This window comes from Parasteatoda tepidariorum, chromosome 11, assembly GCF_982258835.1.
Source record: "Parasteatoda tepidariorum strain Cologne lab strain chromosome 11, Ptep-v5.0, whole genome shotgun sequence".
In the NCBI taxonomy this organism is placed as follows: Eukaryota; Metazoa; Arthropoda; class Arachnida; order Araneae; family Theridiidae; genus Parasteatoda; species Parasteatoda tepidariorum.
This window is the reverse complement of record NC_141765.1, coordinates 89,669,018-89,690,455: the sequence shown is the minus strand read 5'-3', so window position 1 is coordinate 89,690,455 and position 21,438 is coordinate 89,669,018. Positions and strand designations below refer to the sequence as shown.

Here is a 21,438-nt window from a genome sequence, read left to right as displayed (position 1 = left end):
TGTGATTAGTTTATTTTTGCTGACAAAGAGAATGAAAAATGCTTGAGTAAGAGAAATGTATTCCCCTTTGAATCAAAGATTTGAAAGAGATTTAGAATCTAGTATAGTGTCTTTTTTTAATTTAACATCTTTTTAATTTAATATCTAACTAATTTAGTATCTTTGAAATTTAGAAATCAATACTATATGATATAATTGGATTTCTTTAATGAAAGAAGATATCTTTAGGAGGAAAACCTTTCATTATAGCCATACCTAGTATAAAAACAGTCAAATCCATTTACATATCTTGTAAACACAGCTTTTCAAAATCGATGTGAGTAATTCATAAGATGAATTCATAAAAGTGAATAAATTTTTCATGATTAATGTGTACAAAATTTGTTTAAAAATTGCTTTTGTCAAAATTGCTTTCTGTTAAACCTTCGAAAATTTTTATTTCGCTTTTGAAAGGCAACATTTATAATTTTTAATAAATTTTCAACTATAAACTAGTTTAAGTTAGTATATTTCAATTATTCATTTTATGCGATAAATAAATGGGTTAATTGGAGAGAAAAACATGATTTAATTTAAGTATGAACGGATACGTCTGGTTTTACTTGATTTTATTTAGTTTGTTGTTATTAGCGAGCATTTTTATATATAATTTCTCTTTTAGAAAGCATAGCAAAGAAATTGTTCATCATCAAAATTTTTATCTAACAAGATAATTTTTTTTATAATAACACAAATCCTTCAAAAATGCTTACCATAAACAAAAAGATTGTTTCCCAAAATATTACATTACCTTCTATTGATTATAAAAATACAATACAGAATATACAAAAATAAAAAAGTTTATTATTTCTGTAATTACTCAAATTAATGTTATGAACTCAGATTTTTCCGAAGATATCATGCTAAGGCATTCTAACAAAATACTTTAATAATAATTGGTATAAAATTTGTTAATACCGTTGAACCTCATTAACGCGAAACAGCTTAACATGAAATAACGCTTTACATAAAACACATGTTTGGTCCCGCAATCAATTATTGTTGTATTTTACATGTTTAACATGGAATTTCCTAACTGATTATCGCTTAACATGAAACGAAACTGGATACAGCACAGATAATAGGTATAGTATAATACGGTATAATATGTTATAAATAATTAGGTATAGTATGTTATAATTATAATACCTGACCGAGTTATTGTAATGAATGATGAATAAAATCCATTCATTTTGAGGAATGCTATTTCTATTTTCTTTCGCTGTTAGAAGTAGCAGATGGGTAAATGAAATAGTTAAAACAAAATAGTTTAATAAAGTAGTTAAAGCTTATTTTAATTTGATAGTTCTTAATAGAATTGTTTGCATATATTAATGTAGTACATAACATGTATTAATAGTACGAAATAAATTGTTTTCATGATGTATAGGATAAAACAAAATTCGGTTAACATGAAATAATTATGATAGTCCTGCCGATTTCACGTTAACGAGGTTTGACTGTACTAGTTTAATAGGCGATTTTCACAACTACATGTATTTTTATCTAAATGTCAGATCGACATGAAATATATTCTGATTCTTTAGCAAACCCAAAGTATTTGTTTTCTAAAAAAATTTAAACTTCACAATGTAGAATATTGGCAAATGACGTGTAAACATGTAAATCATTTTAAAGTAATTAATGTTTTTCACGTAGCTGATGTTTTAGTCTTCAGTCTCATATAAAGAATCATATTAATTTTGAAAATTGAACTCAGCCTATTCAATTTATTTTTAACAATTTTGTTTCATCGAATTATTGATCTATTTTATTTTAAAGGAAACAATTATACAATATATAGAAAAACTTTAGTTTAAAATATTTTTAGTATGTCATCCTGTGTTATGTGATTTATTTTCAGACCAATATTTCACCTTAAGATTCTTTATTAAAAATCTATAAAAAAAAGAATATGTTTATTTTTCAAAGAATTTTACATTTAGTACTTACAAAGCACATTTATAATAAAAATTATGTACACATACTTCATTAAACGGGTATCAAAAATTTGTATATTTATATTAAGTAGTAAAATGGTATCTATAAACATATAAATTATCTATAAACATATTAAAGACATATAGAATTAAACCTGAACTTACTCAGTTAAGTCTATATTTTAAGTTAGCAATTTGAATGTTATTGTTTTATTTTTTCTTGGATAATAAATGTATTTACTACCATTTCTTGCATTTTTAATGATCAATTTTGAATATTTTTAATGCAAAATTTACAAGAAAATACGATAAAGTAAATAAAAAAGAATCAATAAAGTATTGTAGAATTAGAATTGTCTAGAACTAAACAATAAATTTCTCAATCAATCAATTCAATCAGCCAATTTATGGTAAATAAAATGGTAAATAAATTAAATAATAATATGATGAAATGGTGAAGATCAATATATATATATATATATATATATATATATATATATATATATATATATATATATATATATATATATATATATATATATATATATATATATATATATATATATATATATGTATGGTGATCAATAATATGGTGAATAAATTTGATAACCAAGTTCAATAATACTATTCGTTTTTAAAATGGTACTAAATCTGGAAATCATTTTTGATTTTTAAAAAATATTGATCAAAATAATTTTCATCAATGACACAAATAAATTTCTTGAAACGTAGATAATATTTCATAAAAATCTGTTATACAAATTGGGTGTTTTGATTTGAAAAGTAGTTTAAAATACTTAATTAAGCCACAATAAAATAATTTAACAGTTCAAAGCAAGTATGAAGAACAGTTCATAGAAAATAATTAAAAAAATCACAAAACTATAGAAACAACTAAGTAAAAACAATAACAGAATAAATAAAATCGTTCACAAAGAACACATAAAAGAAATGATTATGAATGTATGAGTATGTTTTTGCCATTTACGAACTATTGTATGGTTTTAAATGAAAAAATACTGTACAAGAATAAATACTTACATAGTAAATGAATATTTAAAAATCCTTAGTTCTTTACAAGCTAAAGATAAAATTAAAATAGGAATTCTAATTGTAATTTTGAAAAGCAAAATTTTCAAAAAACAGAAATTAAAACTTTATAGAGAGCACTCCTAGAAAATAAATTATTTAAATACTGTTCACTCTATTGTTTCATAAGAATTTTTATCACTTTTAAAACATCTAAGGCCGTAACATTCTTTAGCTTCTCTTAGAGCTGTTCGCAGGAGGGATAATAGAGCACACAAGTCTGCAAACATCATCATATAGAAAACATAGGCCCATGATGTTTCAGACACTAAGCCAGCAAGCAATGGGCCAAGTGCGGCACCCACTGATCCTGTACCATCTATAATAGCTGTAACTGTCGATAAAGCTTTGGAGTTGCTTTTAATACTTTTGTGAGTTCCTAACTCTGTAGCGACAGCTGTAGTAATTAGTGCATAAGGTCCATTCACTAATGCACCACAAATCACTTGTAAAATAATGTTAGTGACTTTATTTACACTTCCATAAGCTTGAAAAATAAAGAGTGAAGGAACAGCTAGCCCAAGAAATCCTACACAAGTTAATGCACTGGCACCCGTGTGATCTGAAATTATACCAGCAATGACGCCACCAAGAATGCCACCAACATCAAAAGCTATGGACATGAAGGCAGATGCTTGCGATCCTGCACCAGTTGCAGCATCCAGGTATCTCGGCAACCAAAATAGAAAAGTATAGCTTACTAATTTTGAAAAGAATAAGCTCAAAGAGAATTCAATGACCCCTGGAATTTTGACTGCTTCCCAAAAAGTGATAGCTTTTTTGTTTCTATGTCGGTTTTGTTCATCCTGTCCCAAAGATGCTTCATTTACCTCAATACTCATGCTCTCTGATCTCATAGAAGATTCAGGCTTAAGAAGTGGATTTTGTGTGGGGTCTCCTTGTTTGCTAGTTTCATGATGACTTGCGCAGTCTACCACCTCTGGATGTGGTACAAGGAACAAAAACATTACAAATCCACAGAATCCAACAATAGCTGATGGTACAATGAATGATAATCCCCAGTTGTAAGCTACAAAATGGCCGGCAACAAATGCTCCTAGAATGTTGCCTACGTATAAATGAGCATTCCAGATTCCAAATATAAGTCCCCTTCTTGCTTTACCAAACCAATTGCCGACGCAAGAAACTACTCCTGGCCAACCTGTGCATTGTACAGCGCCTCCAAGTATTTGAACAATTACGAAGAAAGCGAAGCTGTGAATGTTTAAATAGAATGCCAAACCAAATAAGTAAGTAAAAATTCCACTAAAAAGCATTCCGAGAGCTAAATAATATCGTAAATCAATTCTTTCCGCTAACATTCCACTTACAAACATGCATACTGCATATGCAAAAACATAAACAGCATCAAGAACTCCTAAAAGTCTGTTAGCATTACTTTGATCAAAAGGAGCCCAATCACACCAATTATCTCTAGTATTATTATTAATAATCACTCCTGGAGGTGGTGTCAGACGAGAGCAGTCTTGATTCAGGGAATTTTTGACAATTGCAAGAGGCCGTCTTGACATATGATAAGCGGTATAAGCTATGAAAGTCAGACATAAGACACTTGTTTGATAGACTTTACGTCGATATTTACCAAGGGTGAAGAATCTTTGCAAAAACACCACTCCAACTGGCCTTCCTCTAGATATTCTCTTTTTCATTATAGCAGCTGAATACTGAAAGAAGTAATGACTAGATTGTATTCCAGGTGAAAGAGGACATTTTATTTATCATTCCTATCTTATCTTAAGTTCAAACTCCATTGTGAAGTCACTTATCGAGTTGTTATCAATTTCAAAAGCCAATCCTTCTTTATTTCATTACTAACTAGTTTAAAAGTGTTTGGATATGCAAAATCTTGGCTTTTTTCAAATTCAATAAAAGTTTCATGACTAAAATTTTTGGGAAAATTTAATTATTGAAATAATGGGTATGATTTTGAGCTCAATTTAATTATATATATATATATATATATTGAATTTTCAATTATAAAAAATAAAATTTAAATCTAACTCTATTAAATCATAAATTTCATTTTAAATTTTAAAGAAATTATTTTTTTAATTTTTGACTTAATGGTTTATTTACTAACTTCTAATTTAACTTATAAATGGCTTTTTTTTAAAAATAGTTTAAATAATGTAGAGTTTAAAAGTAGAAGAATAATTTTATGTATTTAATGTTTAAAATTATGAATATAAAGTGTACGTTATTAAGAATGTCTTTAATTTAAAAAAAAAATACTTACAATACTAATATGGAAAATTTAAAAAATACAAATATTTACAAATACACATTGTATAAGCTTAATATTGAATATACTTACATTATTCTGCATAGATAATTATGTTTTTTGAATTTCTTCAAAATTTTTAAATATTTAGATGCAAAGGTCAATATTGCTAATAATCAAAGGTCTTACAATGCAAATATGTTACAAAATGAATTGTGTTTTTTAACAGCAATATTGTACACTAGTAAATAATACTGAACATTTTGTACATTAGCATTGAGCAATAAGCTAAAAATAAATCTGGGTATTATGAATCAGTCAGTAATAAAACAAATAATGTCAATATTCTCCTAAAAATGTCTTTTATTATTCCAAATAGAAATCTGCACATCCTCTTAGTTGAGTTTGAGAATAAAGAGAAGACCATGTAATGCAACTTAATATTTTATTTAGATTTTTTAAAAATTTACTAATGTTTTGTTGATTTATTATTTATATAGTTTAGTTTGTTATGAAAACTGATTTTTTCAATAATTTTTAAAATATAATAAAAATATTTCCGTAATTTATTCGAGTTAGTATGAACTAATATAGGTCCCGCCAATTTTCTCCAATTATTTATAATTTGATTATTTGAATTGAATTCTTATGTAATTGATGATTGATAAGTTAATTATTTGAAATGAAGATTTTCTGAATTGCTTCATGAAGTTATATTGTCAAATAGTTATTCTCAGGTTTGATCTCATACCTTTCTTGTTTAAGTGAACTGACTCAGAATATAGTTTCTAATTCTATATATAAGATTTAAACCATATGCTGCTGTTGTCGTCGTAGGCATTTAAGGCAAGGAGTGCGATTGTCTTTGTTTTCCAGTGGCGCCATCAATGGCTAAGAATTCTACTTCTGCCACACCCATACGTCACTCCTGTTTATGGAGCGGACCCGTTCATACACCCATTCCACAGATCGTAATTTCGACCTGAACTAGAGAGAACAATTAATCTCCAAATCAGTACTTTCGGAGGTATAATTTGCCATGGAAATATGGAGGAGTTTGTGACCTGATAGATTTAACGTGTACCGGTCACCATTTACTACACGGGGAGTCTTCGGCCGGCTGGATTCGATTTGAACTCCCGTGAGTCCAGTTTTCAGCCAACCAGGCTATCCTGGCCCCATTTAAACCATATGTAATCAGTCAATATTTAAAGTCCTATAAAAAGTTGTTTGAAAAGTCTAAATTATAGGCGAAGGAGGATACCTGAAGATTCACAAATATTGTCAGCTCTACTTTTAAATTTATTTATTGAGTTTTACCATTTTAGATAATAGGCAAAAATTGCTGATGATAATTTTTGACCGATTATTTAATAGCTAATAATCCAAACAGCAACCAAATGAAATGCTAATAAGTTTTTCTGTAAAATTTAATATGCCTACAATATTAGAAGTTTCAAATTTTGTGTTTTAGAAACGCTAAGTAATGGAAGTAAAAAAAAATTTTTTTTTGTTTTGTTTATTGATGCTCTTTTCGAACAAGGTGGACATAAAAAGTTCCTCTACTGCTATTAATTCTCTTTTCGCATAATTATTTATGATTTATTCTTTTCATGGAAAGACAATGAAAAATTTATGCATTTAGAAATATAGCTTACAGAATCATATAGCTTGAAAAATTAACGCATATTACGTTTCAAAAAATTAGCAATTTGCACACTAAAGTAAAATAATTAAAAATTAACTAGTATTTGAAGTAGCTTTTTTAATTTTTTTTTCACTTAAAGGATGTATCTAGAAAGTATGGGGACGAATGAGTTATTCAAGAAAAACAGCACTTGATTATTAAAGTGCAGTGAAACAGAAAGCATCATTTTTATCTCTAGCAAATCCAGCCGCAACCTGGGACCCCTAAACTTGCAGCCTTCGAACATGGACGGTGACGTCACTGTTCCCCGGAGTCAATTCTATACCCCCCTCCGATAGTAAAACAAAATCCTAACCTCGCAACCCCGGAAGAGAGCGGTGAAGGGAATCCCAGCCCTCGAACAAAGGTACGGACCCTCCCCCTAGGAAGTGACGTTTTGTATCGATAGTTATAAGAAAGTGACCAATGGCTTTTGTTTATCCTTTAATCGTTCTCCTTTCGTTTGGGGGTCGTGACCTCTTTCCCAGAGTTCACAGCGTTCTTTCAGAAAGGGAATCCATTCTTCTTTCATTTTGACAATTAAGTTATCTTTGATCTTCTTCAAGAATTTAATATGCAGTATTTGTTTTAAACTTGTTTGCATTATTGCATTTATTATTAGAGAATCGATTCACTTATTACTACATTTACTAACAGTTTGCGATAAAAAGAAATATTCTTAAAATAAAAAATAACATCAGATTACAAATCAAATACATCTTTATTTATCACCTTTTTTAAAAATCATACTTTGAATGTTTTTTTCAATAAATGTAATTGATTCATTCAGAAATTTCATCACTAGATTATGAGCTTTTAGATTTAATGAACTAATGATTAATTATTTTATTTGACAAAATTTTTTAACTTTCTATTTTTATTTATTTTATTATTTATAAAAATTTTATTATATTTATGATTATTTTATTACCTTCTATTACTTAATTTTTTTTTATTATATTTGCAATAGATAAAATGCGTAGCTTTATACCACTAAAATCTTTTAGTTTTAAAGCTACAATAAGTATCAAAATAACGTGCGATATATAAGCTTTAGAAATAAACTTTAAATTAGCATTTTTTAAATAACTGTTAGTTTAAATAATCAGAAAAATTTGCATTAAAATTTAAAAAAAAAAAACTGCCTTTTAAATTTTTTACTTTCGTTTTTGTTATGACTCTTTTTTTTTCGCAATTGCAAACTTATTCATTTTAATACACAGAATTGTGCGTTAGTTTTTCAAAAAACATTATTTTCCTCTCTTTTATAATATTTTTTTTAATAAATTACAATTAGCAACACAAACAGTGCAATATTTTTTTTCAAATTTAATAATTTATCTCTTTTTAGGAAATGGCATTTTCAATCGTTGTGTTATATTGAACTAGAGTTGGAAAAAAATTCTCTGCAATTAATTTTTTGCCTTTTATTACCCCCATACATTAAATCCAACTCAGAAGACAAGGATGCCAAGCACTCGTACTTTTTTTAAGAATTTCATGCTAGAGTTTTTAGTTACACAATTTCAATGTTGTCGTTCTAACCATAAGGGTAATTCATGATTTTTTTTTATATTACAAATTCGTGTTTGAAGTTTAACTCGTTACAAATATTTTTAATACTTTCAATTAAACACATTTTCAATTTTAAAATATCCTCAATTGTTTTTATATTTGATGCTGAATTTTATTTTTTTGCCTTATCGTTTACCATAGTGTATGCAAATAAATAATGAAAAAGTCATTCGGAAAAATATTTGTTTTATGAGCCACATAAATTTGTAAAAGACTTTTTGAATTAGAATTAATTGCATCAATCAGGATAACTTGAAATATTATTTGAATGAAACCAAAAAAACACTAGTATAATAATGACCAATGAATAAGTGTTTATTTCACTTTTTGCGCTTTAGGTCATACCTTTGAAACTAATTGCAACCCATCATGGAACTTCTTTACTCAACGAAAATTTCATGCAAAAAATAATAATAATTTTTAGTATTTATTTATTTAATTTAATGCTGTACGACGTATATAATTTACGTATTTTTCTATAGTGAAATCTTAAGTTTCAATTGTTTTTATTGAGTAGAAACTGATAAAAGTTAAAATTAATTATTTCAAAAAAATATTTGGTGACATTGAAAAAAATATTTAATATTTATGCCTAAATTTGGTAAACTTAAAGGAATTTGACTTACGCAAGCCTAGCGTAAATTTCATTCATGATTTCTTGTTGCTTTGATTCGATATCATTTTCTTTTTTAATTATAAAATATGATGTTTTTTTTTAAGATGTCTGGTAATTTATACTTAATTTCGTAAAGCAGTCAACACGTAACTAAAATTTTTAAGTGTCTTAAAATATCACAGTATCTAATATATCGTCCTAACATCTTAATACACCAAATACCAATAATGAAAAATTGTAAAGAGTTTCAAAACGCATGTAATTTTTAGAATCATCATATGATTTGAAATATGAAATAAAGTATTCCCAATTTTTGAACATTTTTTGATAAAAAAAAAAAAAAAAATTGCGCAGTGAGAGGGTTAACATGCTTTTTACAGAAATTATGAATACAAATTTTTCCTCATAAGAGGATAATAATGATATAGCTCCAAGGAACCGTCTCAATAATTTTCACAACTGAAATCTGTTTGAACAAAACATATTATTGCTTGAAAGCATTAATTTGTTGATAGAGGTATTAAGGATATGCGTTGGAAGCTCCGTTTACTATCATACTACTGAAGCATTAAATCATATATCTTGAACAATTTATTCTAAGCCAATTGTATTAACTGAATTTTTTTACTAATTTTGCTAATATTTTACACTAATCAAAATACCCTTAGAGATTACTGCTAGTTGACACATTATATATATATATATGCATATATATATATATATATATATATATATATATATATATATATATATATATATATATATATATATATATATATATATATATATATATATATATATATATATATATATATATATATATATATATATATATATATATATATATATATATATATATATATATATATATATATATATGCATGCAGACGACCGGCCTGTGTAGGGGTTAGGGAACTGCCCTTGCAGCAGAAAGGTTCTGGGTTCGAATCCCGGGCACAGCAGGCTTGGATATTTTTTCCTTCTTTGTAATATCTGTCCTTACTGTGGAAGCAACGTTGGCCCGCCTAATATGATGCCGCTGAAAGAGTGGCCAACAAATCTGCCCTTCAGGTGCCGGTATGACCTAGGTCATTATTCAGGTGGGCATTGGAAAAAAAGTTAAGCGTTAATTTAAAAATTTGTTAATTTAAAAAAAAACTTATAATAACGTTCGAATAGTTATTTAATTACATTAAATTCGGGATTAATGACCTGAATCAACAAAAATTAATGAGATGCTTTTGAAGTGAAGTTGTTTTCTTCACGCAATTTTTGTTTCTTCTTTTATTTCTAGTTTTATATCTTCTTTTATATCTAGTTATTTCTAGTTGAAATTATTCTGATTTATCTTTCGTGTTCAAGCAGATATTTTTATAAAAAGTGGTTCAATGTGACCTTAAAGTGGCCTCCAAATTCTCAGAACATGAGTGGCTAGAGTTCGAGGCATGTACTCAATACGGGCATGAATTTGTCACGTGAATACAGCGTGGATCAGAAATTATCAGAAAGCTTTACGACATTAGTTTGCAATTTCAGATAACGTTTAAATTGATATAAAACGATATGCTTGATTCATTCATTATCTTAAGTAAAAGATAATAAGTGGTTTGTAGACTTTTGCATAACTGTGCAAAACTTTTTCTATTGTGTTTGTCTTCACTTTTTGAATAATCTTTGAAGAAAAACATTTAAAGATTTGATACTAATTCCTTATAGCTTCTTCTGTCTGTCAATAGGATTTTAAATTAAATTTTTATTTCAATATTATTATTTTATTTTTTAACTTATTTTTTGTTATGATGGTTTCTTGTCAAATCTTGACTAGATGTAACTAATTATTTGTTATTGTATTAAGTAAAAAGGATTCTTAATAATATAAAGGATTCTTAAAAATATAAACTTCGATGGAGATAAAAAAAAATTTCCTCGATAATAGGGTGATTCAAAATAAGATATTGTATTAAGTGAAAAGGATTCTTAATAATATAAAGGATTCTTAAAAATATGAACTCCGATGGAGATAAAAAAAATTTCCTCGATAATAGGGTGATTGAAAATAAGATGAGGCTCAAAAGATTAAATTCATCAATCCGAAAATTATTCGATATTTGAAAACTTTAAATTAAAGGAAACTATAATGTACACAGTTTAAAAATTGTTTTTGGTTTTTGCCTAAAAATGTAACAAAGTGATAGTATCAAAATATTATCCAACTACATATCACCTGACTTTATATTTTCCAGCTAAAATTAAAGAAAAAATCAGTCATGGTATAAAATTTCACAACTTAACAGTTATAACAATTATGAGTAAATGCTTTTAATTTAATTAAAAACACAAAGTATTAGGCAATCTTTAGGTATTTAATTACTTGGAAAATCATTGTTTATTGCACGGAGAAAAAGAAATTTCTGGCGAAATCACCATACTTGGATGCTAACATTTCTAGTGAAAAAAAGCACAATTTTAAAAATTAAACCCAAGTATTTAAGCTATTCACTTGGTAATTTTACCGTTCGCTGTTGTTACTGTTTACCGGAAATTCTACTTTCCAAAATTATAGTACTTATTGCAACACATTTAGTAACATATACGAATTTCAAAAGTAAATGCAATCAAATAAATGGTTTTTATGTAAAGCTCTAGAGTACCACCACAAAATTACCAAAATGCTAATCATTTTAGGATTTATTTGGTAATATTAACCTTTTGATGTCTTTGCCTCTTACCAAAAAGAAGGGATATGTTTACGGTTTATTTAAATGGTTGATAGAAGCAATTAACTTCTAACAGTAATTAGATGACTGTTTCTTTATTCTAATATAATTTCTCAATTATAACAAGGATTAAAGGAATGATGGCTTAATCAAGTTGTTTTAAGGATATTAAACTCAGAAATATTACATTATGGTATTCATCCTTTATGAGGATTACGGTGTTTTCTTTGTAAATACAAAGAACGACTTGAAGCATCGAATGCTTGGGACACTGCATAAACGCTTCTGAGCGATTAGTGGAATACTCCACTGTGAGGTTCAAGCAAAACAACCATATATTGCAGCGGGGCCAAACGCTAAGAAGCGTTCAATATCTTTGTTTCATTTTTATGCAATTTGACAAGAGATATTTGGATTAAGGGCATGTATCTAAACCGAATTTATTTATTTTCCGTTACACATCCCGCTTTGATTCGTACCGGCATTTTATATAGCGTTTGGCGGAAGACTGCTGTAAAACTAATCACACTTACTAGTCTTACTATTCCACGAATTTATTTATTGTTATGCATACATATGCAGGCATACTTGCTTATTACGATTCATTATAAGTTCTTGTCAAGTTAGAGAACAGATAGCACAAGTTAGAAATGATTATAAAAAATATGCACCCATTGTCATTGAGAGATTAACCCTCTGCCTTTTTGTTGTAGTGCGTTTGATAGAACTCGGTCAGGAAAACTCAATGAATAACTGTTGGGCAAATATAAAACACCACTCTTATGGCTGAAATTTATTTTTTATTTGCAAATGTAGAGCCTATTTGCCTTGCATGACAATTTTATTTTTATTTTTCATATTATGTAAATCATGGAGAAATTCACTTAATAATTGAAAAACAATATGGAAAAAGTATAAACTCGGTTCTATTCACGTCATTATCAGGCATAAGACATGCGATTTGCTCCAGTATAAGAAGCAAATCCGTGTTACATAAAGGCAGATTCTGGTAGTTTGTATGCGCACTCATTTAACGGAAGGCAAGTGAGGTAGAATTTTAGCTTTTAAGGAAATGGGTTTGAGTGGTTCTCAAATTGCAAGAAAAATAGTAAGGTCCAACGCGTAGAGAATGGTAGAATCTCAGGAAACCTGAGAGCTATGGCAGTAAACAGCGTATTGAAAAGGGAAAAAAAATTAATTAGGCAAGAAAGACGAATCTGGAAGCTTGCTTGTTACGGTCATCTGCACAAATTAAAAATGAAATGCAGCAGCCGCACAGTTAGAAATTATTTAAGTAATTATCCAAACCTTCAATATATAATTATCAGGAGAAGCTTACTGAATTGCACGAAGATGCTTGTTTAGCGTGTTAGCGAAGATGCTTGCAAAGGAACATCTTAAAAAAGGTACGAATTGGGTAGTCTTTTCTGATGAAAAGATGATTAATTTCGACAGACAGTCGATATTTTTGTTTTTGGGGGGTACGACTTACGCCCTTATTTTCTTAATATCAATTTGGCGATGGGTCCTTTATGGTTTGGGATGCTTTAGAAGCAGGTGGTACAATTCTAATTAAATTTATACAAACTAAAATTATTTCAACTATCTATCTGGATATATTGGGAGATCTGTTGCTCTTTTTTTAACATACAGACCTTTCAACGGGACAATGTGGTTGTCCATACTTCATATTCCACTAAATACTCGAAGAAAGCAAATTAGGTTAAATTCCTAGATTTGCCATCTCGTAGCCCAGATCTAAATTCGGTAGAGATGTCTTGGAACAATATTTATACCAGTATTTTACGAACTCTATCTGAGTCCACAGTGTAAGTCGAAAACAAAGGATTTCACAGTTATTTCTGATGTACAGATAGATTCAATTGCACCGAATTTATACTTTTTTTTCCAACTTTGTGCTAAAATCGTATTATGCACATAAAGTAAGGTGTTTTGCTGTTAATTTCATTCTGCTTTTAATTTTATTATGTCATAATCTATGGGTATATTATAAAATAAAAAAATATGTTCTTTCTTCTTACGTTTTATCTTTTTCTTCAGCGACTTTTTTCCAGGTTAAAGAAAAAGCCTTATTAGTCCCAGATTACCGCGTTCTACTAAACAAATGGAACAAAACATCACATTGGGAAATCTTTTTCAAATTCCATTGGTAGAAGCAGAAATTTAACATATTCTTTAGTGAAAAGAATGCAGTTAGTTTTTCATTAATCGTTAAAATTTAAAACTCTTTTAAATCAAACGTTTGAAAGTAACCTCTCATCAATACAGGTTAGATAGAAAAACGAAACTTAATATATTTTTCACTTGTTCAGTAAAAGAGTGATTCAAATTTAATTACTCAATACAATCTTTTTTTTATTTTTCAATACAAAATTTTTTCAAAAATAGCAACGAAAATTGAAAACAAACACTGTCAATAAGGCTATAAATTTATCACTCGACTAGTGGTCAATATTACCAAAACTGGGTTTTGGAACTGGGTGTTTTGCGTTAAGTCAGTGTCAATAGTGAATACGGTGGTTAATGTTAATTCTATTTTTTGCGTATTTCGCCATATTTCAAACTTTCAAGCGAATTGAGAAAATTTTTAATTCTCTCATCCAGAGTAATAATTAAGTAATTTTAGTAACTATTTATTATTCTGTATTATTTCAATTAACAATGGTCGAAAAATACTTTAATATGTCGACATTTTTTTTACATCGTTTTAAAGAATGGAATTTTAAACAGCAAAACACAAATTTGAGTGAAATCGATTAAATGGTTCCTGCGAAATCAAACTTTAAACATAATATCTTCTTTATAATTTGAGTTCACAGGAACTATTCTTTTGATTTTGCTCAAATTTTGCAATTTGCTATGTAAAATTATATTCTTTAAAATGATGCAAAAAATTGTATACCTTACAATTCAAAATTTTTTCGACTATTAATAAATAAAATAATAAATATTTACTAACAGTTATTTTTTACAAGGAATTATCTTTCGATACATGAATTTTATAATTGTGTGGAAATTTTTTTAAATTCGCTTAAAAAGTTCTCGAGATATAGCGAAATACTCAGAAAGTAAAATTAACATTAAAGGGTTCAAACTTTGGAGCGCTCTCCTGACCAAACTACGGGGACAATATTTCCCAGATTGCGGTTACCCCCTATGCTTTGGGAGTCAGAAATCCAAATCTCTCGAAAAAAAGGTACAGTGAAACCTGCCAAGTTGACCACCCTTGTAAGTTGGGCACCTGCATAAATTGACCTCAATTATCAAGAACGGAATTTTCCCTATATAATATAAAGAAGCAAAACCTTTGTAGCTTGACCACCTGTCTATCTTGTATGTTGACCACTGAAATAAGTCAATTTTGTCTAGGAGTATTATGAAATTCTATTCTAAAACCCTCATAAGTTGACCAGAAAAAAAAATTCAGAAAATTTCCTGTCATTTTTGCAATGTATCTTAAAATTTCACTTGTTTGGTGAAATAGTGTAAAAGGCTAATCTAAACCCTTTTGTGAGTTTACCATCAGGGGAAACTGTAAGGGGTCAGCTTTTGACCATTTCTTTCATCCGTTCATTAAAAACAGGTGTGTTAGTTGAAAAGTTGCTCTTCCAGTTGCAATAGTGAGCATTTGAATAAATGAATGCTCTGTAAATATGCTTTGATCCTTTATTTATGGTGTTTGAATGAAGAAGCCAGGTACGTAGTCCCCTTTAAGGGCATCCCCTTAAAGAGGATCCCTCGTGCTTAGGTAAATTTATTGAAATTGCTCTCAAGAGATTAAATTCTTTAAATATGCGGCTGTCTGAGGACCATGGATATTTGAAACTTTACAACGAATTTTTAGCAGAATATCTTAAACTTGGACATATGAAGGAAGTGAATGAGGAAAAGGAGTCTGATGTAGTTAATTACGCTGCGCACCACTGTGGGCCAGAAGACTATGATCTTTGGCCAAAAGTCAAAAATTAAATTTTCAACTGAAATATATGTAGGCAGTTTTTATATAGTTTTTATATAGCCCCAATTAAGTATTCATAATCATTCCAAACATTATAATTTACTTTTTGGACCGATGAGAGTACAATGTAATGAAAAATACGTAATTTTTTTTTTTTTAAATGTAACTTTTAAGTTTTTATTTCAGAAATATATAGGAATTTCACCTTACTGTTACATTTTTATCAGAGTAATAAGTCTGAAATTATAGTACAATTTTTCAGTTTGTTGGATTAGTTAATACTCTTGACAAACTTATAGTTTATATCTTATCATTTGACATTTTACAATGTTTGAATTACTTTTGAAACTTAGTTCCAAAAAGTTCCACGAGGTAATTAACTAAACTTTCTTTTGTTGTCTTCTTCGATGTTTCTTCTTTCAAAAAATCCTGCCCCATTTTGCCCGTATTGCAAAGGTGGACTAAATATACCGAAAAACAAAAATTAAGTTTTTTTTCTTCATGTTTTCGCGTTATTTTGTAATATTATTTCGGAAATATAATTTGCTTTTCATTTTTAATGTAAAATTACGAAAATTATTATATTTTCATTGCTATATTTAATTATTTAAACGTACTATATTACTATTTTTTATTTTTGCTTACCATATTTCAATCGTAATTTTTTTGTTTTTTCTTTTGTTTTGGTATTTTTAGTGCATTTTAAAATTTCAACAATGAATTCAATTTACCTGCACATAAAAACCCCTAAATAAAACCACCCAAATTTTGAAACAAATTTTATGGAAATACTAATTTTGACCACGAAACCTTGGATGGTTTCCCAGTGTGCGCACCACGGTATTCTGAGACCTGTGAAAATAAGTACAAAACTCAGAGTATTTTTTAACTGCTCTAGTGTTACAAATAACGGTACTTTTCTAAACTCTATACAGTACAATGGATGAATGATACAAGAAGACTTGTATTCTTTTATGATTGAATTCCGAAAATATGTGTTTGCGTTTACTGCGGATGTAAAAATGATGTTCAGAATGATTCTCATAAATCAAGATCAACATAAGCTGCTTCGAATACTGTGGAATAATGAGCCAAACAAGCCTCCAAAGACTTACGAACTGGTTACAATGACGTATGGTACGGTTAGTGTACCTTTTCTTGCGACGCGCACATTGAGACAATTATCCATTGATGAAGAAGATCGTTATCTGATCTCATCACCTGTACTTCGTGACAATATGTATATGGACGATGCTGTAACTGGAGCAGAAACCTTAGAAGAGGCAAAAGAGTTGTAACTTATTTCGATTATGAAAGAGGATGGAATGGAACTGCACAAATGGTGCAGCAATCACAGTGAATTGTCATGTAGTGCTGGTGAAAATTATAACTTTTCAAATTCCAGTGAAATCAAAACATTGGGGGTGATTTGGAATCCAATGGAAGACTGTTTTGTCTTCAGAGTTCAAGTGAAATTGGACAATATTCTTTACTAAGAGAAGCGTTTTGTTATCTATATTTGGTGTTAATTATTGTATATCAATTGCATGCGTTCCGAATTATGTTGAATTGATGTGGAAATATTATTTCGTGTAACAATTATTAAATTAACATTTCAATGGGTGGCGGTACTTTAAAGCGCCATCTATACGAGCCTTGAAAATGCGTTCTTTGAAGTGCTCTGAGAGATCACATCTGTGTGCTTGTTAGTGAATACCATGTGAAGATCGTTAATAACATGAGCAATATTTATATTATACAGTCCACCAGAGTGTTTTTATTTTAGTGAAATGTGATTTCATACCCAAACAATATTCTTATGGAAAAAATTCAACAAGAAGAAACTTTTTACCTTTAATTTATTTATCAGCATATTTATACTCCATTTGAGAATATTATTAAATACAAAATCCTATTTCAACTTCATTTTTTTAAAAAAATTATAACACATAAAAAGTTAAAATATTTTAAAATATAAAATTAAAAAGTTTTTTAAAATTATAATTTTTTTTACATCATATTTATGTAGATAAAAATTTAGCATTTGCGAGATTATGCAAACGATATTTTTTCTGTCAAGAATGATAAATTTCTGTTGAAAATTGTCTCCGGTTTGCTTATTTACAGCATTTAAGTAAAAAAGTTAGATCTCGTGCTACCGATGCTTGAATTTGTAGGTTTGACTTCTATAGTTAACTTCTTTAATTTAAAAGCATGTAAAATCTGTTATCATGCTTTTTAAATTAAACCTATTTATTAATATCGAAAAATGTTTGAGCTAGATCCAGTATTGGATTTGTTTCTACAAAGAATCCTGTTTACGAGTAGCGGATCAACTGAACTCCGAAAATTATCACTAAATTGTCTTTAAGTAAAGGGAAACTTTTATGCTCAACTATTATATTTGTTTCGACATTCCACGAATGAGTGAAATTGTTAGTTTTAAGAAACACAAGTGAAGTTTTAAGAAACACAATGATTTCTAGAATGTTTCGCATTAATGTCTCATTCCTTGCATAAAAAATAAGCACGAAAGATATTCAATATCAAGTTCTTCATAATTTATTCCAGAATTCTTCAATATATATTTTTTTAATTAATTTATTTATTTTTGCTCTGGTCAAAACTAGATTAACAAGTACTTGGATGTTATCTTTAAGCAATAATGTTTGAGAACACTAAATATCTTTTATTATTCAAAACTAATTAAATTTACAAAATTCTTTCCTCTGAAATCTTATTCATCATCAATCAAATCAGAAATCAAATTCATCATCTGCATTACAAATATTTTAACATAAAATCTTTTTCTTTAATATTAATCACAGAATTTTTAATTCGTTACGTTTTATATAGTAGTAGGCAAGTCGGCATTATGCGTTTATCAATTAGCTTTGTCAGTTGGGTTTTCATATCTGCAGCTATACAAAACTGAAAAATGAAAATATTTAAAAATTTTATGATTATATACCATATGCTATTTTTATTCTTTATAAATTTTACCCAATAATTAACCAAGTTTAATAACTGACTGGATTCAATAATAATTTAAATTAAGTTGTAATTGAAAAATCATAACTACACAAGATTTAGTGACATCCGTATTTAGCTTCAAACCTTTTGTATAGATGGCAGCACTATGCAATTTAAAAATGTTTTAAATTGGAACTAGTTATTCACCTTATTCCAGACCGTGGTTCTATACTATCAACAAATTGGCAGCACTATATGAGGCGTCCTCTGGATACGAATGCATTGATTCACACTAATTGGAGCTATAAAGTTTATATTTCTCTTCGAAGTTTTACAATTATTTGAGTTATGAACAATATTATGGTTATAGTTATGGGCATAAAGAGAAAATTGAATGCAGATAATGATAATAAGAGTTACATAATCTTCATGATTGTTGTACAAGAAAACAAATGTATTCCTAAATGAACTTCTGTAAAATCTTTATGCAATAATTTGCGAGTTCAATTGAAAGAATAATTTTATATTCTAGAATTATAAATAAATAATAATAAAACTTTGCTTATCAGTACAAGGTACAACTCAGTTTGAAAAACTAAAGTAAACAAATATTTCTCTCTTCCAGTAAAAAAGTGTTACAAATTTAATCAAATAACAAAACAAATCATTTAATATTTATTTCAACAGTTTTTTAATAAAATTTAGTTCATACAGTTGGGTCTAGCGAGTTCATTTGTTGTTTCATTGCTGTTTCATTTGAATTGATTATTCTTTATTTAAGGTTATTCGCCAAAAATCTTTGAAAAATTATTTTCAGTGTTAAATGTATCTTAAAAAAATGTTATGTAAATTGATATATGTGGTACAATTAATTTAAAGGAATGCCTATTTTTTTCTGCTAAAAACAATTAAAGCACTTTTAATGGAATTTCTTAATTAAATGTAATTTTTTTCAGGTACCTGTATAACTCAAAACCTCTTTGTCTCAAATATTTTCCCGTGAGATTCGAGATGAACAAGTTCGACTGTATATACTTTATATTTTAAAATATATACTTTAAAATATAACAAATGGCTTCTAGTTCATACTTTAACTAAACCTTTAACGAGGATAAATAATACTTAAATCTTGTCTGAAATATAAGTCAAAATACAGGATTTTTAATTTTTTTTAATTGCTTAAACTAATTAATTAAACTAGATTTTGGTTTGCATTTGAAAGTAAAATACTGTATTTTAAAAGCATTAAAGTGCAAAATTTTATAAAAAAAAAAAAAACATACAATGCAATTATAATCATTTTATTATTAAACAAAATGATATTAAATTTCATGAAAAATGCGAAAGAGAGATAATTTAATGATAAATTACAGCTAATTTAATATTAAATAACATAATAACAAGGAATTACAAATGAGTAAAGCAGATTATTTTACTCAGCCATCGTGAGACATTCTATCTGTATTTCGCTCACTAACTTGGTGCATAAAATTATTCTGTCCTCATTGTAGTTCATATACGTCGCACTAGAGCTGCACAATGGGCTATTGGCGACGGCCTGGGAAACATCAATGAGTATGATCCGAAGACATGCCATCACAATTTTGATTTTTTTGTAGAGGATTGGCACCCCCTATTCGGTAGCCCAACGATCTACACGTGAAGTCAAGCACTTTACGGTAGAACAGTTTAACGAGGACCAATACCGCACACTCTCGGTCCCTATGCAGACTGATCCAAATGGTTACCCATATTTTGCTTTGGCTTTACTGATACAATATAAGAAAGCACTCTGTTTTGCGGATATAATCGTGTGGGCTGAAGAAAAGATTATATCTTTTTTTTTCCGGCTCTTTTTTCCAGTTTTTTAAATAAAATTTCATTCATTTTCTTTTTTTTTTTTTTTTTCTTTTTTTTAATATATATAAACTGTTGTTTGTTATTTTTTTACTTATTATTCCCCCCCTTTTTTTTCATATGTCTATAATTTTTCTTTGTTTTATTCTTCATTTTGAACTTATCTAATGAGTTCTGTTTACTTGCAGCTTAAGCGCAATAAATGAAACTTATTGTTTTTCTTAACTTTCTTCGAGTTTTCTTGTATTTATTTATTTATATATGTAACATAAAAAGCTTCAATTAATCTTTTTATGTTAGTTTCTTCGTTATAAAACAACTCCTAATTTATTACTACTTAATTCTTCGAATCGAAGCACTTTATGATACTTTTAAAGAAACCACATCCTGTTTCTAAATCTATTTTTAGCCAACTATACATAAATTTAAATAAAGATATTTTTCCTTTTAAGCCTTGTGAGAATCGCGTGATCCATTTAATTAACCAATAGTAATTTCTGAGATTTCCCTCTTTTCCCTAAATAAAGGCATTTTAGGATTTTTTGCAAGATTTTCCCTACCAGAAAGACTGTTTGCTGATGGAGTAAACATCACTTCTTCGCTTCCACTCAACTAAGAATGATCAAATAAAAGTTACTCTGATTTAATTAAAATCCTGTGTCTGTTTTCCTGCTTGGTCCGACTGCATCATTTTACAAGCCGAGCAGGATTTTAAGAACTGATG

At 28.3% G+C, this 21,438-nt stretch overlaps 1 protein-coding gene across 1 annotated transcript; it reads right to left on the bottom strand.

Annotated features, from left to right (window-relative positions):
- Nucleotides 1-823: 823 nt before the first annotated feature.
- LOC107455200 (glucose-6-phosphate exchanger SLC37A2) lies at nucleotides 824-4,787 on the bottom strand. Its single transcript, XM_016072697.5, has one exon. The coding sequence runs from the start codon at nucleotides 4,736-4,738 to the stop codon at nucleotides 3,179-3,181; it is 1,560 nt and encodes a 519-aa protein (XP_015928183.1). The 5' UTR covers nucleotides 4,739-4,787; the 3' UTR covers nucleotides 824-3,178.
- Between the last annotated feature and the right edge of the window lie 16,651 nt (nucleotides 4,788-21,438).

Bases quoted from the DNA above. Each gene is read 5' to 3' on its own strand.
- LOC107455200 (XM_016072697.5), bottom strand. From the start codon at position 4,738: ATGAAAAAGAGAATATCTAGAGGAAGGCCAGTTGGAGTGGTGTTTTTG.